The 23831-nt window shown below is 43.1% G+C and overlaps 1 protein-coding gene across 1 annotated transcript; it reads left to right on the top strand.

The window, feature by feature from the left end:
• Nucleotides 1-626: 626 nt before the first annotated feature.
• Nucleotides 627-11030, top strand: LOC112246912 (exonuclease V). The gene is made up of 6 exons (XM_024415515.2): nucleotides 627-867; nucleotides 1151-1367; nucleotides 2578-2819; nucleotides 2982-3089; nucleotides 3215-3387; nucleotides 9986-11030. Exons 1-6 carry the CDS (start codon nucleotides 774-776, stop codon nucleotides 10508-10510), a joined length of 1359 nt encoding a protein of 452 aa, XP_024271283.1. The 5' UTR covers nucleotides 627-773; the 3' UTR covers nucleotides 10511-11030.
• The last annotated feature ends 12801 nt before the right edge of the window (nucleotides 11031-23831 follow it).

Genomic DNA, 23831 nt, shown 5'->3' with positions numbered 1-23831 from the left:
TTGTTCTACTGTATTATTGACTGTATGTTTTGTTTATTCCATGTGTAACTCTGTTGTATGTGTCGAATTGCTACGCTTTATCTTGGCCAGGTCGCAGTTGCAAATGAGAACTTGTTCTCAACTAGCCTACCTGGTTAAATAAAGGTAAAATGAATGTGTTTGTTTTTGTGACCATGTTCTTTCTCCTTGCATTTTGTATTTATATTGATGTGTGTATTTTCTGTAATTCAGGGCTCATCTGTAAATTTGAAAAAACAACCCTGGTCTCAGTATGACTCCTTTAAAAAAAATAAAGGTTAAACAATTCTATCGCTCGCGTTGGTAGACGTCAACGCTTCCTGACTCCATACCACGGTATCAACGTTTCATTCTCTACGGACTCTTGGGCTAAGTCGATACGTCATCAAACTATTGATAGTTAAATAAAGAGTACACTTTCCTTTGATACATTGTTTGTCAACTGCTTTATATCGAAGCATACATAGCACTACAATTTATACAAAGTATAAAACTAGACACCATATTTTGTTACAATAACCAATCGCTGCAACACTAGTTACTCGCATGTGATCCTCCACAGAAACGAACCAATGAGACACGATCTAAACAATACTGACGTCAATGAGAGGTGTGACTTCACTAACAAGTCTGGGCAAAACAACTGCGTAATACAATTGTCTATTGTCAGGTCCAATAATGAACATTATTTGACTACGCGTAATTATGAGTTAAAGAATCAGTCTTAGTCTCGTAATGTACTTTCACTTTTTACAATGAATTCAAAAACAACTCCAAGGGACGATCCATTAGATGACGGGTGTGATATAAGCAATGCACAAATCATCAGGATACTTTCGGAGCGTCTCGGTGAGTATGACTGCTTATTGAAATGTTTTCTAACAGCATTTCTAGACGAGATGCATGCCCAATGGGATTATTGAATACTATGAACTGTTTTCATGAACCGTATTCTCTGCTCTTCTGTATCCTATGCCTGAATGTACATTACAGCAATACAGTGCCATAGTTTATACACTACATTTTAAACAGTTGTCCATAGGTCAATCTATACAGTTAATAAAATATAGTAACTATTACTTCTCTGAAGTTCCCTTACTACAGTATCTTTCTTATATTTCATCTACTCTAGCCCCTTCTGACCAACCTAGTTTAACTCCCCCTGCTGGTACCAGTCTGACTCCTGCTGGTACCAGTACCACTCTGAGCGCTGGTGCTGATCAACACAGTCCGACACTGGGGGTGTGTGTGGTCAATGATGGCCAGTCCCTTGCCAAGAAGGAGGAGAGAATTGATGGCCAGTCCCTTGCCAAGGAGGAGGAGAGAATTGATGGCCAAATTAAGAAACGGTAAACCCATTCATGTATATTATGCAAAGTTGAACCTTTAACAGTTTTCAACACTGCAGTGCCATACAGAGATATTTGACTCTGGTTCCCTTTATATGATGTGTGACGACCTAGAAAAAGCTCAAACTAAGTTTATTCAATTACTGGGTCATACAGCTGCAAAGACAAAGCATAATTACACAAGCACATATATTTATAACCTACTAATAGGCGGGGTCAACTCCTTACACTTCTAGACAGCCAATACATCTCTGTAGTGCCATACAGAACTTAATTGGTTCCTCTCACTGGTGAAGTCATGGCTCTGCCTGATGCTTGAACCTGCGTGGAAGTGTATGTGTGTGTGAGATAGGACTGTTGTGGTGGGCCCCTCTGGTCCCCCTCCCAGAGGTTGCTTCTCACTTCATATGTTGATTGATGAAGTCCTCTCTCTCTCTCCTCCCTAGTTCTGCAGCTGGCCTGCCTTAGTCTCTGATAACTATTAACCCTGCCTCCCTCTTTAGAAACATGGAACAGAATATTAACTTTCTGAACTTCCCCTTGTCTCCCACCCTCCATACACCTAATTCCTATCCACCCTTCATTGACCACATATACATTCCTTATACATGTAATAAGTTATATTAATGGTAACAGGAATAACAATATTTCAAGCTAGAATCCAACAGATGCTTTTGTGCAACCTAGAGGGGGTCAACATAGAGGGGATCAGCAACTTCTGTTCTGTGTGTGTGAGAGGGATGATTAACAGCGCCTGTCTGTGTGCGTGTACATTAGGGCTGGGAATGGCCAGGGACATCACAATGATATTATCACGATACTTAGGTGCCGATACGATATGTATTGCAATTCTCACAATTCTATATGTATTGCGATATATGTATTGTTCACTATACAGTATGTCTGCTACAGAGAGACAAGAGAGCCATGATAAAAATTAGTTTTCATCAGTCATGAAAATAAGTGCTGAAAACATGTTGGCTCACTATTTAAAAAGATGGAGAACAAGCTACTGTATAGGATGAAAAATACCCTCTTTTTGGCACAGGTACAGCTATCTACCGCTAGCTAACGCTACCTAGCTTAAAATATTTGTTTTACAAATCGATACTTGGAGTCAAAGTATCAATATATCATCCAAAATAATATTGCGATATGTAACTATCAATTTATTTTTTATTCCCCCATTACCAATGTGTCCGTCCATCAGGGGTCACAAGGTCGTGGCCCCGTTCGAGAGGCTGAGCAACAATAGGAGCACTGTTACCCTGTCAGTCCCAGACCAGAGTCCAATGGAGAGGTTCAGTAAGCATCACCTGAATGTTACTCAGCTGTGTGAGCAGTCATGGTGTGAAATTAAAGTGGTCTATGGGTTCCTCAAGCCTCATATGAAGAGGAGAGAGATGAGAAGGACTGCAGTGACGACAGGGGCCAGTATTCATCTTGCTAGAGGTAAGCAGCATGTGCCCTAGAATGTAATCATATATTTCCATAACCATAATGAACTACTTCATGAGCCAATCCTGAATGGAAGGTCATTGGCCCATAGACTACCTCCTGTGGAGGTAGTTAGTGATGATAACCTATTTCCTGTCCTTGTATATATGTGTCTAGAACGGGAGGCAAACCCAGATGCTGTGACTGTGGTTGTTTATACCAGAGAGGACAGGGAAGCCTTGAAACTCATCAACCTGATACAGATGGTCCCAGCTCTGGAGGCAGGTATGGTGGTACTGATCAGGTTTGATAGAGTACACTAAATATGATCATACTGTAATGATGACAAAAGATGATAAACTTTTGCAAATAGCCATTTCAGAATCTGTTTGTGTGTGTGTGTTTCCCAGGCCAGCTTGTACGGGAGTTTCCAGTGTTAGGTGTGTTGGATGGGGTGTTTTTCCTGGGTGTGGTTGATGAGCTGTATTGTAGTAAGTCTGGGGATCTGGTCCTGAGTGAACTGAAGACCCGCAGTCACAACTCCCTGCCGCATCCTGCCCAGGCCAAGGGACACTCTCTACAGGTAGGCTCCACAAAGTGCCGGTCCAGCCAATAAATGACATAAGAGGCCGCTAGCGGGACTGTCATACCAAATAATGTCCCCCGGCCAAAAAGTGTCCCCTTCTGCGTCATAATGGGATTCGATCAACTATTAGTGTTCATTGCTATATCAACGGTGTGATGTCCTAATGATTCTAAATTTGGAGATCATCACAGCCTAAATGACGTTCTTTTTATCATCGCTATGCAAACACCCGGCTAGAATTTCTCTGAATGTTGTGCCTCTTGTCGAGATCAGTGGTGCCTTCATAGTACTTTGATCGGTTGGAAAGATGAAAGAATCTCATTGAGGGATGCCATTGAAGTGCAAGCTACATACTCAAACTGGACAGAAAGCTACAATAACAGGTACTATAATAGCTAGCTAAATATAACTGGTTAGCTAGCCCGCTATTGTAGCTGGCTAGCTGACTTTTTATTTAACCAGGCAAGTCAGTTAACAACAAATTCTTATTTACAATGACGGCCTACCAAAAGACCTACTGCAGGGACGGGGGCTGGGATTAAAAATCAAACAATTATTATATATAAAAATATATATATACTGCTCAAAAAAATAAAGGGAACACTAAAATAACACATCCTAGATCTGATGAAATATTCTTATTAAATACTTTTTTCTTTACATAGTTGAATGTGCTGACAACAAAATCACACAAATTATGAATGGAAATCAAATTTATCAACCCATGGAGGTCTGGATTTGGAGTCACACTAAAAATTAAAGTGGAAAACCGCTCTACAGGCTGATCCAACTTTGATGTAATGTCCTTAAAACAAGTCAAAATGAGGCTCAGTAGTGTGTGTGTGTGGCCTCCACGTGCCTGTATGACCTCCCTACAACGCCTGGGCATGCTCCTGATGAGGTGGCGGATGGTCTCCTGAGGGATCTCCTCCCAGACCTGGACTAAAGCATCCGCCAACTCCTGGACGGTCTGTGGTGCAACGTGGCGTTGGTGGATGGAGCGAGACATGATGTCCCAGATGTGCTCAATTGGATTCAGGTCTGGGGAACGGGCGGGCCAGTCCATAGCATCAATGCCTTCCTCTTGCAGGAACTGCTGACACACTCCAGCCACATGAGGTCTAGCATTGTCTTGCATTAGGAGGAACCCAGGGCCAACTGCACTAGCATATGGTCTCACAAGGGGTCTGAGGATCTCATCTCGGTACCTAATGGCAGTCAGGCTACCTCTGGCGAGCACATGGAGGGCTGTGCGGCCCCCCCAAAGAAATGCCACCCCACAACATGACTGACCCACCGCCAAACCGGTCATGCTGGAGGATGTTGCAGGCAGCAGAACGTTCTCCACGGCATCTCCAGACTCTGTCACGTGCTCAGTGTGAACCTGCTTTCATCTGTGAAGAGCACAAGGGCGCCAGTGGCGAATTTGCCAATCTTGGTGTTCTCTGGCAAATGCCAAACATCCTGCACGGTGTTGGGCTGTAAGCACAACCCCCACCTGTGGACGTCGGGCCCTCATACCACCCTCATGGAGTCTGTTTCTGACCGTTTCAGCAGACACATGCACATTTGTGGTATGCTGGAGGTCATTTTGCAGGGATCTGGCAGTGCTTCTCCTGCTCCTCCTTGCACAAAGGCGGAGATAGCGGTCCTGCTACTGGGTTGTTGCCCTCCTACGGCCTCCTCCACGTCTCCTGATGTACTGGCCTGTCTCCTGGTAGCACCTCCATGCTCTGGACACTACGCTGACAGACACAGCAAACCTTCTTGCCACAGCTTGCATTGATGTGCCATCCTGGATGAGCTGCACTACCTGAGCCACTTGTGTGGGTTGTAGACTCCGTCTCATGCTACCACTAGAGTGAAAGCACCGCCAGCATTCAGAAGTGACCAAAACATCAGCCAAGAAGCATAGGAACTGAGAAGTGGTCTGTGGTCACCACCTGCAGAACCACTCCTTTATTGGGGGTGTCTTACTAATTGCCTATAATTTCCACCTGTTGTCTATTCCATTTGCACAACAGCATGTGAAATGTATTGTCAATCAGTGTTGCTTCCTAAGTGGACAGTTTGATTTCACAGAAGTGTGATTGACTTGGAGTTACATTGTTGTTTAAGTGTTCCCTTTATTTTTTTGAGCAGTGTGTGTGTATATGTATATATGTATATGTGTGTATATATATGTATATGTGTGTATGTATATGTGTGTGTATGTGTGTGTGTGTGTGTGTGTGTGTGTGTGTGTGTGAGACAAAAGACACCATGACTAGAGAGACAACACAACTACATAAAGAGAGAACAAAGACAACAACATAGCAAGAAAAACATGACAACACAGCATGGTAGCAACACAACATTGTAGTAGCACAAAACATGGTACAAGCATTATTGGGCACAGACAACAGCACAAAGGGCAAGAAGGTAGAAGCAAAGCAGCCACAACTGTCAGTAAGAGTGTCCATGATTTGAGTCTTTGAATGAAGAGATGGAGATACAACTGTCCAGTTTGAGTGTTTGTTGCAGCTCGTTCCAGTCACTTGCTGCAGTGAACTGAAAAGAGGAGCGACACAGGGATGTGTGTGCTTTGGGGACCTTTAACAGAATGTGACAGGCAGAATGGGTGTTATGTGGAGGATGAGAGCTGCTGAAGATATCTCAGATAGGGGTGAGTGAGGCCTAAGAGGGTTTTATAAATAAGTATCAACAAGTGGGTATTGTGACTATACACAGATGACCAATTTACAGAGTAGTATAGAGTGCAGTGATGTGTCTTATAAGGAGCATTGGTGGCAAATCTGATGGCCAAATGGTAAAGAACATCTAGTTGCTCGAGAGCACCCTTACCTGCCGATCCATAAATTAAGTCTCTACCATCCATCCCATGCTAGATTACAATCGGAAACAGGGTTAGTTTGGCAGCTGGGGTGAAAGGGGAGCGATTACAATAGAGGAAACCAAGTCTAGATTTAACTTTAGCCTGCAGCTTTGATATTTGCTGAGAGAAGGACAGTGTACCGTCTAGCCATACTCCCAAGTACTTGTATGAGGTGACTACATCAAGCTCTAAACCCTCAGAGGTAGTAATCACACATTTTTTTAGGTGTTCAGCACAAGGTTAAGGGTAGAGAAAGCTTGTTGGACACTAAGAAAGGTTTGTTGTAGAGCATTTAACACACAATCCAATGGAGGGGCCAGCTGAGTATAAGACTGTATCATCTGCATATAGATGGATGAGAGAGCTTCCTACTACCTGAGCTATGTTGTTGATGTAAATTGAGAAGATTGTGGGGCCTAGGATCGAGCCTTGGGGTATTTCTCTTGGTGATAGGCAGTGGCTGAGACAGCCCATTTTCTGAATTCATGCACTCTTTGAGAGATGTAGTTAGCAATCCAGGCCAAAGACCACTCAGACACCAATACTCCTTAGTCAATACCCACAAGAATGGAATGGTCTACTCTATCAAAAGCTTTGGCCAAGTCAATAAAAATAGCAGTACAACATTGCTTAGAATCAAGGGCAATGGTGACATCATTGAGGACCTATAAGGTTGCAGTGACACATCCATAACCTGAGCGGAAACCACATTGCATACCCGAGAGAATACTATAGACATCAAGAAAGCCGGTCAGTTGATTATTGACAAGTTTTTCCAACACTTTTGATAAACAGGGCAAAATAGAAATAGGCCTGTAAACAGTTCGGACCAGCTTGATCTCACCCTTTAAATAAAGAACAAATTGGCTGCCTTCTAAGCAATTGGAACCTCACCAGAAAGGTGAGACAGGCTTGGTGATGATAGGGGCAGCAACCTTAAAGAAGGGTCTAAACATCTGACCCAGATGTTTTTTTGGGGTCAAGTTTAAGGAGCTCCTTTAGCTCCTCGGACTCAGTGACTGTTTGTAAGGAGAAACTTTGTAGCGGGGCAGGGGGAAAAGAGGGAGATTAGGAAATGTTGTACGAGCAAGGAAGCATGGCTGATATGAATCCTGATATGAATCAAATATGAATCCTGACTTAATGAAGTGGTCATTAAAGAGCTCAGCCATGTGCTTCTTGTCAGTGACAACCTCAACATTAAGGGACATGGGCAGCTGTGAGGAGGAGGGTTTATTCTACAGGTCTTTAACCATTTTCCAGAACATCTTGGGGTTAGACCCAGAGAGGGAGAACTGCTTTGGCCCTCCGGATAGCCTGAGTGCACTTACTTCTCATTTGCTTGAATAAGAGCCAGTCAGCCTGTGAATGCGTGTGCCGAGCCTTTCACCAAATGCAATTCTTGAGGTGGAGTAACTCTGCAAGATCACAGTCGAACCAGGGGCTGAACTTGTTTTTAATTCTAGATTTCTTTATGGGGGCATGTTTGTTAACTATACCACTGAAAATTAGAAAAGAGAAGGTCCAAGCATCTTCGACAGAGGGTATCAAGCTGATTTTTATACCATTTTAAAGAGGCCAGTTCATGAAGGAAGGCTTGCTCATTATAGTTTTTTTAGCAAGCCTTTATGGCAAATCAGGACAGGTCGTTTCACTGAGCAGCCATTACGAACACAGGCTGCAAAACAGTGATCACTAAGGTCATTACAGAAAACACCAGACTGATACCTATCAGGATTATTTGTGAGGATAACATTGAAAAGTAGCCTTTTCTGGGGTTTTGGAGTCAAAAAGATTTAGGAGTACCATTGTAGGTTTTGATCTGGAGCGAAGGCCATTCTGTGGAGGGTAGCATCCTGCATATGTCCCTGACGAAAAATTCAAGTTTATCTAACTCCAAATCTATCATTTTGTAAAAATGGGGGGGGGGAGGAGGAGGAGGAGAAGAGGCAGGGGGACACTATTTGGCATGACACGCCCCCAACCATCTACACTGTAAACAAAAATCAAGTTGTTTCAACTAAATATTATTAAGTAACTGGTTCCACAACCTTTTTTTTTAGTTTACTCAACTTTTTGATCAAAGTGTTACCAGAACTTAACATTTTGTAGTTGGCCCAAACTTAGCTCCAACATGAGAACTTAGGCAGAAATTTGGTCAACTTAAAATGTGTTTTTCTCAATGTCTCGTGTTCATTTAGTTTGAAATTGAAATTTGGGCAGCTTACCTAAAATAAAGAATGTTACACACACACACAGTGATTTTAACACACAATGTTTTCAACTTACATATTGTACATGATTACATTGCATGTTGAATATGAATTACTGTATAAATTAACATGTCCTCACCTGGGATTTGAACTCACAAACATTTGGTTCACAGCATTCCAATCTTCTGGAGCGAAGTTTGGGCCAACACATTTTCTTTTAGTTCAGGTAACACTAGGACTGAAAAGTTGAGTAAACAAAAAAAAAAAGGCTCTGGAACCAGTGTAGCACTTACACTACCGTTCAAAAGTTTGGGGTCACTTAGAAATGTCCTTGTCTTTCAAAGAACAGCACATTTTTTTTGTCCATTTAAAATAACATGACGTTTATCAGAAATACAGTGTAGACTTTGTTAATGTTCCAAATGACTATTTTTGCTGGAACAGCAGATATTTTATGGAATATCTACATAGGCGTACAGAGGCTCATTATCAGCAACCATCACTCTTGTATTCCAATGGCAAGTTGTGTTAGCTAATCCAAGTTTCATTTTCAAAGGCTAATGGATCATTAGAAAACCCTTTTGCAATTATGTTAGCACAGCTTAAAACTGTTGTGCTAATTAAAGATCAATAAAACTGGCCTTCTTTAGAAGAGTTGAGTATCTGGAGCATCAGCATTTGTGGGTTCGATTACAGGCTCAAAATGACCAGAAACAAAGAGCTTTCTTCTGAAACTTGTGTCGATCTTTTCCTGTTCTGAGAAATGCAGGCTATTCCATGTGAAAAATTGGCAAGAAACTGAAGATCTCGTACAACGCTGTGTACTACTCCCTTCACAGAACAGCGCAAACTGGCTCTAATCAGAATAGAAAGCGGAGTGTGAGGCCCCGGTGCACAACTGAGCAAGAGGACAAGTACATTAAAGTGTCTAGTTTGAGAAACAGACGCCTCACAAATCTTCAAGTGGAAGCTTCATTAAACAGTACCCTCAAAACACCCGTCTCAACATCAACAGTGAAGAGGTGACTCCGGGATGCTGGCCTTCTAGCAAAAACAAGGACATTTCCAAGTGACCCCAAATTTTTGAACGGTAGTGTATATCTCAATGCCTTAGAAATTACAATCTTGCATTCAGGGCTTTCTGGCAGTCTTTGTGGTATTAATAGGCAGGGAGCATAAATTGTACAAATGTTAACAAATACTTTTTTCAAGTTAGAACCCATGTATAGAACCCAACTACATATATATATATATATATAGGGACCATTATCTGCTACCTGGACTTTATTCATAATGAGTTGAAACAAGTTTTCTTTAGTGTAGCTTAGGGCCCCCAAAAGGCCCTATGCTACACTACCACACCACACACTATGTCACTCTGATGTTTCACTGACCTCTTTGGTGTCGCTCTCTCTTTGACCTTTCTCTCTCTTTCTGGTCTCTATCATTTATCTGTCCCTCTGGTCTCTGACTCTTCTCTGATCACTCTCTCTGATCTCTCTGTCAGGTGGGTGTGTATAAGCTGCTGTTTGACTCCATGGTTCAGGGTTCTATGAAGAGGGATCAGCTCCTCCACTTCCTCAAGCTCCGGCCCCACCAGGCCTTTGGGTCAGAGCTCCAGAGGTATGCCCAGAAATTGGGCCTCCTGGCAGTCACCTTCGGCGAGCTTGTGGACCACCTGTTGGTTGTGCTACATTTCTCTAACCTCCAGCCCATTGACAAGCTATGCCTGGAATACAGACATCAGAGCTCCGGAGTCCTCATAGGAAACAGGGAGGTAGAGTTTGAGGAGACCCAGCTAAGGGCTGAGCTCAGGGACTACCTGGCCTTCTGGAGGGGGGAGAGGGAGCCCCATGGAGTGGATATTGAGGATATAGAAGAGGCTTGGAAGTGTAGGACGTGCCCCTATGAGGAGAGCTGTGAATGGAGGAGGAATAGGTTGCAAGAGGTGATGGTTGATGGCAGTAAGAAAGCCAAATTGGATGGTTCTAAATCCGAGACTCCCAATTCATGTCGGAGAGTCCCAAATTGATGTTTGTCAGTTCTGAGAATCCAAAATGGGAGAGTCCAAGGTTGGACAGTCCAACAGGGGATAGCCTGACATCTGCATGACTTCCGTCATGATTTTACGGGTTTACAATAGGGTTGAATAGCGGGGAGGGGACTCCCATTCTGGGTTCGAGTCCAGGCTCTGTCGCAGCCGGCCGTGACCAGGAGACCCATGGGGCGGCGCACAATTGGCCCAGCGTCGTCCGGGATATCCTTGTCCCATCGCGCACTAGCGACTCCTGTGGCGGGGCGGGCGCAGTGCACGCTGAACCGGGTTACCGAGATCTACTGAGATTTCCCGCCCAAACCCACTCCCTTTTCCCCGGATAAATAACTGAGAAACCGGTAAATTAGAATACATTATTTCAGTATGACGTAAAATGGAACTGTTAAATTATACAGTTGAAGTTGGAAGTTTACGTACACTTAGGTAGGAGTTGTTAAAACTAATTTTTTCAACCACTCCACAAATTTCTTGTTAACAAACTATAGTTTTGGCAAGTCTGTTAGGACATCTACTGTGTGCATGACAAGTAATTTTCCAACAATTTTTTACAGACAGATTATTTAACTTATAATTCACAATTCCAGTGGGTCAGAAGTAGGGGTCGACCGATTAATCGGAATGGCCGATTAATTAGGGCCGATTTCAAGTTTTCATAACAATCGGAAATTGGTATTTTTGGACACCGATTTGCCCAATTTTAATTTTTATTTATTTTTTAAATAAAAATACAAAAGTTTTACACCTTTTATTTAATTAGGCAAGTAAGTTAAGAACACATTCTTATTTTCAGCGATGGCCTTGGAACGGTGGGTTAACTGCCTTGTTTAGGAGCAGATCGGCAGATTTTTACCTTGTCAGCTCGGTGAGTCAATCTTGCAACCTTATGGTTAACTAGTCCAACGCGTTAACCATCTGCCTCTCATTGCACTCCACGAGGAGCCTACCTGTTACGCGAATGCAGTAAGAAGCCAAGGTAAGTTGCTAGCTAGCATTAAACTTATCTTATAAAAACAATCAGTCATAATCACTAGTTAACTACACATGGTTGATGATATTACTAGTTTATCTAGCGTGTCCTGTGTTGCATATAATCGATGCGGTGCGCATTCGTGGAAAAAGGACTGTCGTTGCTCCAACGTGTACCTAACCAAGGAGCTTAAACGTTAGCTTTTTTACATGGCACATATTGCATTTTTACTTCTCCAACACTTTGTTTTTGCATTATTTAAACCAAATTGAACATGTTTCATTATTTATTTGAGGCTAAATGGATTTTTATTGATGTGTTAAAATAAGTGTTCATTCAGCATTGTTGTAATTGTCATTATTACAAACTCATTTTAAAAATTGTCCGATTTAATCGGTATCTGCTTATTTTAGTCCTCCAATAATCGGTATTGGCGTTGAAAAATCATAATCAGTCGACCTCGAGTCAGAAGTTCACATACAAAGTTGACTGCCTTTAAACAGCTTGGAAAATTCCAGGAAATAATGTCATGGCTTTAGAAGCTTCTGATAAATTATGTCAATTAGCCTGAGTCAATTGGAGGTGTACCGGTGGATGTATTTCATGGCCTACCTTCAAACTCAGTGCTTCTTTGCTTGACATCATGGGAAAATCAAAAGAAATCAGCCAAGACCTCAGAAAAAAATTGTAGACCTCCACAAGTCTGGTTCATCCTTGGGAGCAATTTCCAAATGCCTGAAGGTACCACATCTGTACAAACAATAGTAAGCAAGTATAAACACCATGGGACCACGCAGCCATCATACCGCTCAGGAAGGAGACGCGTTCTGTCTGAGGTAGTCACCTGGAATGCATTTCAGATAACAGGAGTGCCTTGTTAAAAGTATATTTATGGAATTTCTTTCTTAATGGCAGTAGTGTATACCAGTTATTTATTCTCCAATAATCGGTATTGGCGTTGAAAAATCATAATCAGTCGACCTCGAGTCAGAAGTTCACATACAAAGTTGACTGCCTTTAAACAGCTTGGAAAATTCCAGGAAATAATGTCATGGCTTTAGAAGCTTCTGATAAATTATGTCAATTAGCCGGAGTCAATTGGAGGTGTACCGGTGGATGTATTTCATGGCCTACCTTCAAACTCAGTGCTTCTTTGCTTGACATCATGGGAAAATCAAAAGAAATCAGCCAAGACCTCAGAAAAAAATTGTAGACCTCCACAAGTCTGGTTCATCCTTGGGAGCAATTTCCAAATGCCTGAAGGTACCACATCTGTACAAACAATAGTAAGCAAGTATAAACACCATGGGACCACGCAGCCATCATACCGCTCAGGAAGGAGACGCGTTCTGTCTGAGGTAGTCACCTGGAATGCATTTCAGATAACAGGAGTGCCTTGTTAAAAGTATATTTATGGAATTTCTTTCTTAATGGCAGTAGTGTATACCAGTTATTTATTCAGACCCATTACCATTCAATCTTCGTGAAGAGAAATGATAGCCATCTGCCCCCCTCCCAGTTTTGTCATTGCAATGTGATACAAAGTGGCAACAGTGTGCTTTAGCACCATGTGGACCCCTCAGCACGGTTGGATGGATTTTGGACCATGTGGACACTATAGTGGTCTGTCAGGCTGTGTGGAGGCCAAGTTTCTGGAAGGCTGGATTTTGGACCATGTGGACACTATAGTGGTCTGTCACGCTGTGTGGAGGCCAAGTTTCTGGAAGGCTGGATTTTGGACCATGTGGACACTATAGTGGTCTGTCAGGCTGTGTGGAGGCCAAGTTTCTGGAAGGCTGGATTTTTTTTTTCTTGTTCAGTTTGTCCTTTTGTTTTTTATCTTATGCTTGTTTATTTTCATATTTTTCCTGTAAAGCACATTGTGTTGCATAAAGCTTGATTTGATTTGACCCGTTTTGTCATTAGTTGTTCCACTTGTTATCCTTTTGTTTTTTTCCCTTGTTTTTATAGTAAGTATTTCAGCTTATTTTCAGTTTTTTCCTGTAAAGCAAATTGTGTTGCATAAAGCTTGATTTGATTTGACCCGTTTTGTCATTAGTTGTTCCACTTGTTATCCTTTTGTTTTTTCCCCTTGTTTTTATAGTAAGTATTTCAGCTTATTTTCAGTTTTTTCCTGTAAAGCAAATTGTTGCATTCCATGTCTGAAATGTGCTGTATAAAGATTGATTTGACCAGCATAGTTCAGTGTGTATGTGTTGCCCTCTTTCACGGAGTTGTAAAAGCAAGCCGAGCAGAAACTTGGCTACTCTTTCAGTTGACTGATGTAGCTGGCAAGGTAACTACTGTTTAAAACTAAACTGTTTTTTTCCAGTGCTGAGCTAGTATTGTAACTGACGTAAAGTTAGCTAATGTTTCATCCCCTCACGAGGCTAGTAACTACCGCAGACAGGTAAGCTCTAACCAGCTATCTGTCAGATTGCATTATGAGGTGGCTATTTGTACTATCTGACAGCTGTTGTTTTTGTGGAAATGTTTTGTAGCCTTTTTTTGTCCGGTTTCAACAGAAGTAAATGAACTTGGCTAGCTTTTGCCAGTTTTATCAAATCAAATGTATTTATATAGCCCTTCGTACATCAGCTGATATCTCAAAGTGCTGTACAGAAACCCAGCCTAAAACCCCAAACAGCAAGCAATGCAGGTGTAGAAGCACGGTGGCTAGGAAAAACTCCCTAGAAAGGCCAAAACCTAGGAAGAAACCTAGAGAGGAACCAGGCTATGTGGGGTGGCCAGTCCTCTTCTGGCTGTGCCGGGTGGAGATTATAACAGAACATGGCCAAGATGTTCAAATGTTCATAAATGACCAGCATGGTCGAATAATAAGGCAGAACAGTTGAAACTGGAGCAGCAGCACGGCCAGGTGGACTGGGGACAGCAAGGAGTCATCATGTCAGGTAGTCCTGGGGCATGGTCCTAGGGCTCAGGTCCTCCGAGAGAGAGAAAGAAAGAGAGAAGGAGAGAATTAGAGAATTCACACAGGACACCGAATAGGACAGGAGAAGTACTCCAGATATAACAAACTGACCCTAGCCCCCCGACACATAAACTACTGCAGCATAAATACTGGAGGCTGAGACAGGAGGGGTCAGGAGACACTGTGGCCCCATCCGAGGACACCCCCGGACAGGGCCAAACAGGAAGGATATAACCCCACCCACTTTGCCAAAGCACAGCCCCCACACCACTAGAGGGATATCTTCAACCACCAACTTACCATCCTGAGACAAGGCTGAGTATAGCCCACAAAGATCTCCGCCATGGCACAACCCAAGGGGGGGTGCAGCGGAGAGAGCTGGAGAAGGAGAGAGCTGGTTAAAGGTTGGCTATTCTTTTTTTCTTCAATCACAGTAGACCTGAGTCAAACGATGAAACCATAGACCAAATGATTGAAAGACGATATTCTGACGTTTTTCAATGCAATGTGAGTTTATTAGTCAATATGGCATGTAACATTATTGATCTGTCAGTTTCCCTAGCTAATTCCCTACTTTTCACACTAACACAGTAATAAACGGCTCTAATGTTAAAGGCTTCAATGTTATCACGCATTAGTTTCGCTTCCCCACCCGCCATTTTTAAAAAGACCCGACGGGGCTCATTGCCTGCTTGAGTTATGCAGAAACGGGCAGCGTTTAGGTCATGTAATTGATTCTGGTGGAAAGGGGAGAAATTGTGCTTTACAATGGTATTGACATTAAGGACAATTGTACGGACCAAAGCGATGTACGAGTTTACATTACCTTGAAAGAGTGGGAAGATTTTCAGATGGAGAAATATGGGTGATCAACATTTATTTCTAGGCTATTCTATTTAGGAAATACATTTCCTTGGAAAGATAACTGCCCTGTGCTTCTCCGCCAATTCATAGGCTATATAGCCTACTCTATTTCATTGAGACCAAACACGCACCTCATCTCGCAGGTATGGCTACTGAATTTGAAGCAGCAAGAATGATGACAGCGACAATTAGACCTAGAAAATATCCAGTGCTTAATTTGAGCTGGATCCTGTGGGAACAGGATCCAGCACCTCTCAGATTTGACTTAGTTTGTTCTGGCACCTATTTGCCCGGATGCAGTACCTCTCGCGGCAAGATGCATTAATTGTTTCACTGTTCGCACTGTACATTCTAATAAAAGCAATCAGCTAAATCAAGTTCCCCCCTCATTATTTCCCCCGCCCCACAGAAAAACCATAACTTAAAAGCGCGGGGGTCCTTCTGTGTAATCATCCTATCCTGCAACACTGATCACAGATCTGCTCTCTTATTTGTAGACATAGAGGTTATGGGGAGGGCCGGTGTGGAAAGTAACTGATCTTGGCACAGGTCTTCTCTTAGTAGTGGTGGTCTGCTAGTGAACTACTGAATTTGAAACGTGGGAAAGCCAAATAAAAAATGGATGAGAGAAGGCAATTGAGTTTGATTACGTTTTTTTTCAAGTCCACAAATCCAGAGAAAGATGGTGATTCGAAACCTAAACGACCCAGAAAACTGCCAGTGGAGGAGAAGAGGAGTGAGGGGAAATCCGCTCCTGATGGCGATGCTTTAGCTAGCAGCTAATCCCGCCAGTTCAGCAGTTCTACCTGCACCTACACTAGCTAGTAGTGAGTCATACTCAGCGGGAGGCAGGGTCAGTTTAAGAACAAGCAAATTTATAACCCTGGCTTTTTGTGCAAAATTCAAAACTGGGCTGTACAATAACAGGCCCGCTAATGGCTTTGAGCAAGAAATTGACTTTGAGCAATACTTTTACTTTCAAGAGTTAAATTAACTTGACATGAGGAGAGTCATTGTGGGAGGTATTGAAAACTAATGTAGGAACATATTTTTCCTTTCCAAACTTATTCTGTACTGTGAAGTTAATAGTTAACAAAATGGCGTCGGAAGAAATGGCAGCAGTTTTACGGGCGCCCAACCAATTGTGCTGTTATGTGTTTTTGTTCATGTTATTTGTAACTTATTTTGTACATAATGTTTCTGCAACCGTATCTTCAGACAAAAAAGAGCTGGATATCAGGATAGCGATCACTCACCTCAGATTAGATGAAGATTTTTTCTTCAACAAGCAAGACTCACAGGACATTCATCAAACACCCGACAGGGCCAACATCCCCGTTATTTTCAAGAAGAAGCGACACAGATACAGAGGACAAAGAGCCGGATGCCTGGTCAGGACCTAAAAAAGGCGAGTGCGTAAGCTGCTGTTACTGTCAATACTATTCGCCAACCTGCAACCATTGGACAATAAACTAGACGAGGTACGATCACGAATACCCTACCAATGGGACATCAAAACTGTAATATCCTATGTTTCACGGTATCGTGGCTGAATGACGACATGGATATTCATCTAGCGGGATATACGCAGCACCGGGAAGATAGAACAGCACACTCCAAGACGAGGGGGGCGGTCTGTGCATATTTGTAAACAACAGCTGGTGCACGGAATCTAAGGAAGTCTCTAGATTTTCCTCACCTGAAGTAGAGTATATTGTGATAAATTGCATGCCACACTATTTGCCTAGAGAGTTTTCAGCTATACTTTTCGTGGCTGTTTATTTACCACCACAGACAGATGCTGGCACTAAGACCGTCAGCTGTATAAGGAAATAAGCAAACAGGAAACCACTCACCCAGAGGCAGCGCTCCTAGTGGCCGGAGACTTTAATACAGGGAAACGGAAATTTGGTAGAACTGATTTAAATCAACATGTTAAATGTGCAACCAGAGGGAAAAAATTCTAGATCACCTGTACTCACACAGAAACGCATACAAAGCTCTCCCTCACCCTCCATTTGGTAAATCTGACCACAACTCTATCCTCCTGATTCCTGCTTACAAGCAAAAATTTAAGCAGGAAACACCAGTGACTCGGTCTATAAAAAAGTGGTCAGATGAAGCAGATGCTAAACTACAGGACTGTTTTGCTATCACAGACTGGAATATGTTCCGGAATTCTTCTGATGGCATTGAGGAGTACAACACATCAGTCACTGGCTTTATCAATAAGTGCATCAAGGATGTCGTCCCCACAGTGACTACGTACATACCCCAACCAGAAGCCATGGATTACAGGCAACATTTGCACTGAGCTAAAGGGTAGAGCTGCCGCTTTCAAGGTGCGGTACTCTAACCCGGAAGCTTATAAGAAATCCTGCTATGCGACAAACCATCAAACAGGAAAAGTGTCAATACAGGGCTAAGATTGAATCATACTACACTGGCTCCGACGCTCATCTTATGTTGCAGGGCTTGCAAACTATTACAGACTACAAAGGGAAGCACAGCCGCTACCAGACAAGCTAAATCACTTCTATGCTCGCCTTGAGGCAAGCAACACTGAGGCATGAATGAGAGCATCAGCTATTCCGGACGACTGTGTGATCACGCTCTCCATAGCTGACGTGAGTAAGACCTTTAAACAGGTCAACATACACAAGGCTGCGGGGCCAGACAAATTACCAGGACGTGTGCTCCGGGCATGTGCTGACCTACTGGCAGGTGTCTTCACTGACATTTTCAACATGTCCCTGATTGAGTCTGTAATACCAACATGTTGCAAGCAGACCACCATAGTCCCTGTGCCCAAGAACCCAAAGGCAACCTGCCTAAATGACTACAGACCCGTAGCACTCACATCCTAGACCCACTCCAATTTGCATACCACGCAAACAGATCCACAGATGATGCAATCTCTATTGCACTTCACACTGCCCTTTCCCACCTGGTCAAAAGGAACACCTATGTGAGAATGCTATTCATTGACTACAGCTCAGCGTTCAACACCATAGTACCCTCAAAGCTCATCACTAAGCTAAGGATCCTGGGACTAAACACCTCCCTCTGCCACTGGTTCCTGGACTTCCTGATGCCTGATGGGCCACCCCCAGGTGGTGAGGGTAGGTAGCAACACATCTGCCACTCTGATCCTCAACACTGGAGCTCCCCAGGGGTGCGTGCTCAGTCCCCTCCTGTACTCCCTGTTCACCCACGACTGCATGGCCAGGCACGACTCCAACACCATCATTAAGTTTGCAAACGACACAACAGTGGTAGGCCTGATCACCGACAATGACAAGACAGCCTATACGGAGGAGGTCAGAGACCTGGCCGGGTGGTGCCAGAATAACAACCTATCCCTCAACGTAACCAAGACTAAGGAGATGATTGTGGACTACAAGAAAAGGAGCACCGAGCACGCTCCCATTCTCATCAATGGGGCTGTAGTGGAACAGGTTGAGAGCTTCAAGTTCCTTGGTGTCCACATAAACAACAAACTAAAATGGTCCAACAACACCAAGACAATCGTGAAGAGGGCACAACAAAGCCTATTCCCCCTCAGGAAACTAAAAATATTTGGCATGGGTCCTGAGATCCTCAAAAGGTTCTACAGCTGCACCATCAAGAGCATCCTGACCGGTTGCCAATGCATAGTGCCAACTGTAAAGTTTGGTGGAGGAGGAATAATGGTCTGGGACTTTTATGGTTTGGGCTAGGCCACTTAGTTCCAGTGAAGGGAAATCTTAATGCTGCAGAATACAATGACATTTTAGACGATTCTGTGCTTCCAACTTTGTGGCAACAGTTTGGGGAAGACCCTTTCCTGTTTCAGCATGACAATGCCACCATGCACAAAGCGAGGTGGCATTGTTTGGTATACTCAGTGTATGTCTGTGAAGTGTATGTGAAGTATATGTGAAGTATATCATTTCAGGTCATGGAGAGAAAGAACTCCTGGTCTGGCACCTACAATCACTAATGTCCACACAGCCTTATTTAGTCAGATGCTTACGTGGTCTGTCCACGAGAGATTATCTGTTTGCTAACGTTCACATTTTATGTATTTAAAAAAAAACGGTGATTACTTCCTTAAAGTGTGAATAATATCAAACTGAGAAAATGACATTTTATATTGTGAAAATAAAATATAATTATGAATACAAAACCTACATGCAATGTTATTTTTATATATACAGCACCTTGTAGTGCTCTCTGACACCTGGAGTTGCATGGCATGTGATACAGTAGATACCAGACATGAATAACACTATCTGAAAGTTGTCCCCTAAAGAGGACTCTGAAGCTATCTATGCATATGTTACACGCATTTGGAAAGTATTCATCAATATGCACACAATACCCCATAACAACAAAGTGAAAACAGTTTTTATAAATGTTTGCAAATTTATAAAAACAATGATACCTTATTTACATAAGTATTCAGACCCTTTGTTATGAGACTTGAAATTAAGCTCAGGTGCATCCTGTTTCCATTGATCGTCCTTGAGATGTTTCCATAACTTGATTGTGGTAAATTCAATTGATTGGAAATTATTTGGAAAGGCACACACTTGTCTATTTAGGGTCCCACAGTTGAGAGTGCATGTCAGAGCAAAAACCAAACCTTAAGGTCAAAGGAATTGTCCTTAGAGCTCTGAGACAGGATTGTGTTGAGGCACAGAAAAATGTCTGCAGCATTGAAGGTCCCCAAGAACACAGTGATCTCCGTCATTCTTAAATGCAAGAAGTTTGGAACCAGCAAGACTCTTCCTAGAGCTGGTCGCCCGGCCAAACTGAGCAATCAGGGGAGAAGGGCCCTGGTCAGGGAGGTGACCAAGAACCCAATGGACACTCTGACAGAGCTCCATCTCTGTGGAGATGGGAGAACCTTCCAGGACAACCATCTCTGCAGCACTCCACCAATCAGGCCTTTATGGTAGAGGGGCCAGACAGAAGTCACTCTTCAATTTAAAGGTATAAGACAGCCCGCTTGAAGTTTGTCAAAAGGTAACTGGCACCTAACGGACACTCAGACCATGAGAAAGAAGATTCTCTGGTCTGATGAAACCAAGATTGAACTCTTTGGCCTAAATGCCAAGCGTCACGTCTGGAGGAAACCTAGCGCCATCCCTACAGTGAAGCATGGTGGTGGCAGCATGCTGTGGGGATGTTTTTCAGTGGCAGAGACTGGGAGACCAGTCAGGATCAAGGGAAAGATGAATGGAGCAAAGTACAGAGGGATCATTGATGAAAACCTGCTCCAGAGTGCTCAGGACATCAGACTGGGGCAAAGGTTCACCTTCCAACAGGACAACGACCATAAACACAGAGCCAAGACAATGCAGAAGTGGCTTCAGGACAAGTCTCTGAATTTCCTTGAGTGGCCCAACCAGAGCCCGGACTTGAACCCGATCAAACATCTCTGGAGAGACCTGAAAAGAGCTGTGCAGCGATGCTCCCCATCCAACCTGACAGAGCTTGAGAGGATCTGCAGAGAAGAATGGGAGAAATTCCCCAAATACAGGTGTGCCAAGCTTGTAGCGTCATACCCAAGAAGACTTGAGGCTGTAGTCGCTGCCAAAGGTGCTTGAACAATTTACTGAGTAAAGGGTCTGAATATTTATGTAAATGTGATATTTCCGTTTTTTTTATATATACATTTGCATACATTTCTAAATACCTATGTTTGCTTTGTCATTAATGGTAATTGTGTGTAGATTGATGAGGGGGAAAAAATATTTCATCCATTTTAGAATAAGGCTGTAACGTAACAAAATGTGGAAAAAGGAGTGCACTGTATGTATGATCTCTGTGGTAACTTGTGAACTCTAAATTACTCTATAGAAAGGGGTTTTATGGTTCATTTCTGGGATATTTTATTTCAGCTCATGAAACATGGGACCAACACTTTGTGTTGCATTTATATTTTTGCTTAGTGTATCTTTATGGAGTGAGAAACATTTTAGTAGGTTAATTGCTTAGTCTTATTAGGAGCCGCATGTGAGGTACAGTGTATACACTGCTCAAAAAAATAAAGGGAACACTTAAACAACACAATGTAACTCCAAGTCAATCACACTTCTGTGAAATCAAACTGTCCACTTAGGAAGCAACACTGATTGACAATACATTTTACATGCTGTTGTGCAAATGGAATAGACAACAGGTGGAAATTATAGGCAATTAGCAAGACACCCCCAATAAAGGAGTGGTTCTGCAGGTGGTGACCACAGACCACTTCTCAGTTCCTATGCTTCCTGGCTGATGTTTTGGTCACTTTTGAATGCTGGCGGTGCTTTCACTCTAGTGGTAGCATGAGACGGAGTCTACAACCCACACAAGTGGCTCAGGTAGTGCAGCTCATCCAGGATCATCAATGCGAGCTGTGGTAAGAAGGTTTGCTGTGTCTGTCAGCGTAGTGTCCAGAGCATGGAGGCGCTACCAGGAGACAGGCCAGTACATCAGGAGACGTGGAGGAGGCCGTAGGAGGGCAACAACCCAGCAGCAGGACCGCTACCTCCGCCTTTGTGCAAGGAGGTGCAGGAGAAGCACTGCCAGATCCCTGCAAAATGACCTCCAGCATGCCACAAATGTGCATGTGTCTGCTCAAACGGTCAGAAACAGACTCCATGAGGGTGGTATGAGGGCCCGATGTCCACAGGTGGGGGTTGTGCTTACAGCCCAACACCGTGCAGGATGTTTGGCATTTGCCAGAAAACACCAAGATTGGCAAATTCGCCACTGGCGCCCTGTGCAATTCACAGATGAAAGCAGGTTCACACTGAGCACATGTGACAGACGTGACAGTCTGGAGACGCCGTGGAGAACTTTCTGCTGCCTGCAATATCCTCCAGCATGACCGGTTTGGTGGTAGGTCAGTCATGGTGTGGGGTGGCATTTCTTTGGGGGGCCGCACAGCCCTCCATGTGCTCGCCAGAGGTAGCCTGACTGACTGTGAGAACATATGCTGGTGCTGTTGGCCCTGGGTTCCTCCTACTGCAAGACAATGCTAGTCCTCATGTGGCTGGAGTGTGTCAGCAGTTCCTGCAAGAGGAAGGCATTGATGCTATGGACTGGCCCGCCCGTTCCCCGGACCTGAATCCAATTGAGCACATCTGGCACATCATGTCTCGCTCCATCCACCAACGCCATGTTGCACCACAGACTGTCCAGGAGTTGTAGGGAGGTCATACACACTACTGAGCCTCATCTTGTTTTAAGGACATTACATCAAAGTTGGATCAGCCTGTAGTGTGGTTTTCCACTTTAATTTTGAGTGTGACTCCAAATCCAGACCTCCATGGGTTGACAAATTTGATTTCCATTGATAATTTTTGTGTGATTTTGTTGTCAGCACATTCAACTATGTAAAGAAAAAAGTATTTAATAAGAATATTTCATTCATTCAGATCTAGGATGTGTTATTTTAGTGTTCCCTTTATTTTTTTGAGCAGTGTATAATATGCATATATCAAATATTGCCCCACCACAACCTCAGGCGGCTGAAGAAATACGGCATGGCCCCTATGTCCCTCTACTTGAAAATCAGAGACAAAGTTGGAATATTGCTGTCCATCAATGACTCCCACCCACATTTACTGAGCTTGAGCAATTTGAACAAAAACAGTGGACAAATGTTGTCCTAAGAGTTGTGCAAAGTTGGTAGAATCATATTCAAAATGATTCCCAGCTGTAATATCCACCAAAGGTGATCCACCAAAGGGTTTAAAGACATACTCAATCAAGACATTTTGTTTTTTATTTATTTGGAAAATGTTCAAAAATGATTCTTTAAATTTGATCATGTGGAATAGATTGTGTAGATTGGTAGGGGGAAAAAAATCTAATTTATTTTTTTAAAATGTAATTTTAAGTCAGCAAAATGTGAAGACTAAGCAAACTTTCACTAGCTTCTCTATTATGTTAGAGGTAGGAAAGCACAGAATAAGGTCTTGCATGTGAAATATCAACAAAACCCCTGTTATTTCTCCCACCAGGTGGTGCTAGTGTATAAGACCCTGGGTGTTTTTTTACTGATGCTTATGATTATGAATTATTCTTTTATCTTTATTTAACTAGGCAAGTCAGTTAAGAACAAATTCTTGATTACAATGATGGCCTACCCTGGCCAAATCCGGATGATGCAGGGCCAATTGTGCGCCGCCCTCTGGGACTCCCAATCATGGCCGGATGTGATTCAGCCTGGATTCAGACCAGGGACTGTAGGGTCACCTCTTGCACTGAGATGCAGTGCCTTAGACCGCTGCGCCACTCGGGAGCCCAAATGTTCCCAATCAGTAATTTTGTATGCCAGTTTTCATTATTCATAATCAATCAATCAAATGTATTTATAAAGCCCTTTTTACAACAGCTGATGTCACAATGTGCTATACAGACATCCTGCCTAAAACCCCAAACAGTAAGCAATGCAGATGTAGAAGCACAGTGGCTAGGAAAAACTCCCTAGAAATGCAGGAACCAGGTTCTGAAGGGTGGCCAGTCCTCTTCTGGCTGTGCCGGATTGAGATTAT

The sequence above is a fragment of the Oncorhynchus tshawytscha genome, linkage group LG13 (assembly GCF_018296145.1).
Source record: "Oncorhynchus tshawytscha isolate Ot180627B linkage group LG13, Otsh_v2.0, whole genome shotgun sequence".
Classification (NCBI taxonomy): domain Eukaryota; kingdom Metazoa; phylum Chordata; class Actinopteri; order Salmoniformes; family Salmonidae; genus Oncorhynchus; species Oncorhynchus tshawytscha.
The sequence above is the reverse complement of the archived record's forward strand: the minus strand, read 5'-3'. Positions and strand labels throughout refer to the sequence as shown.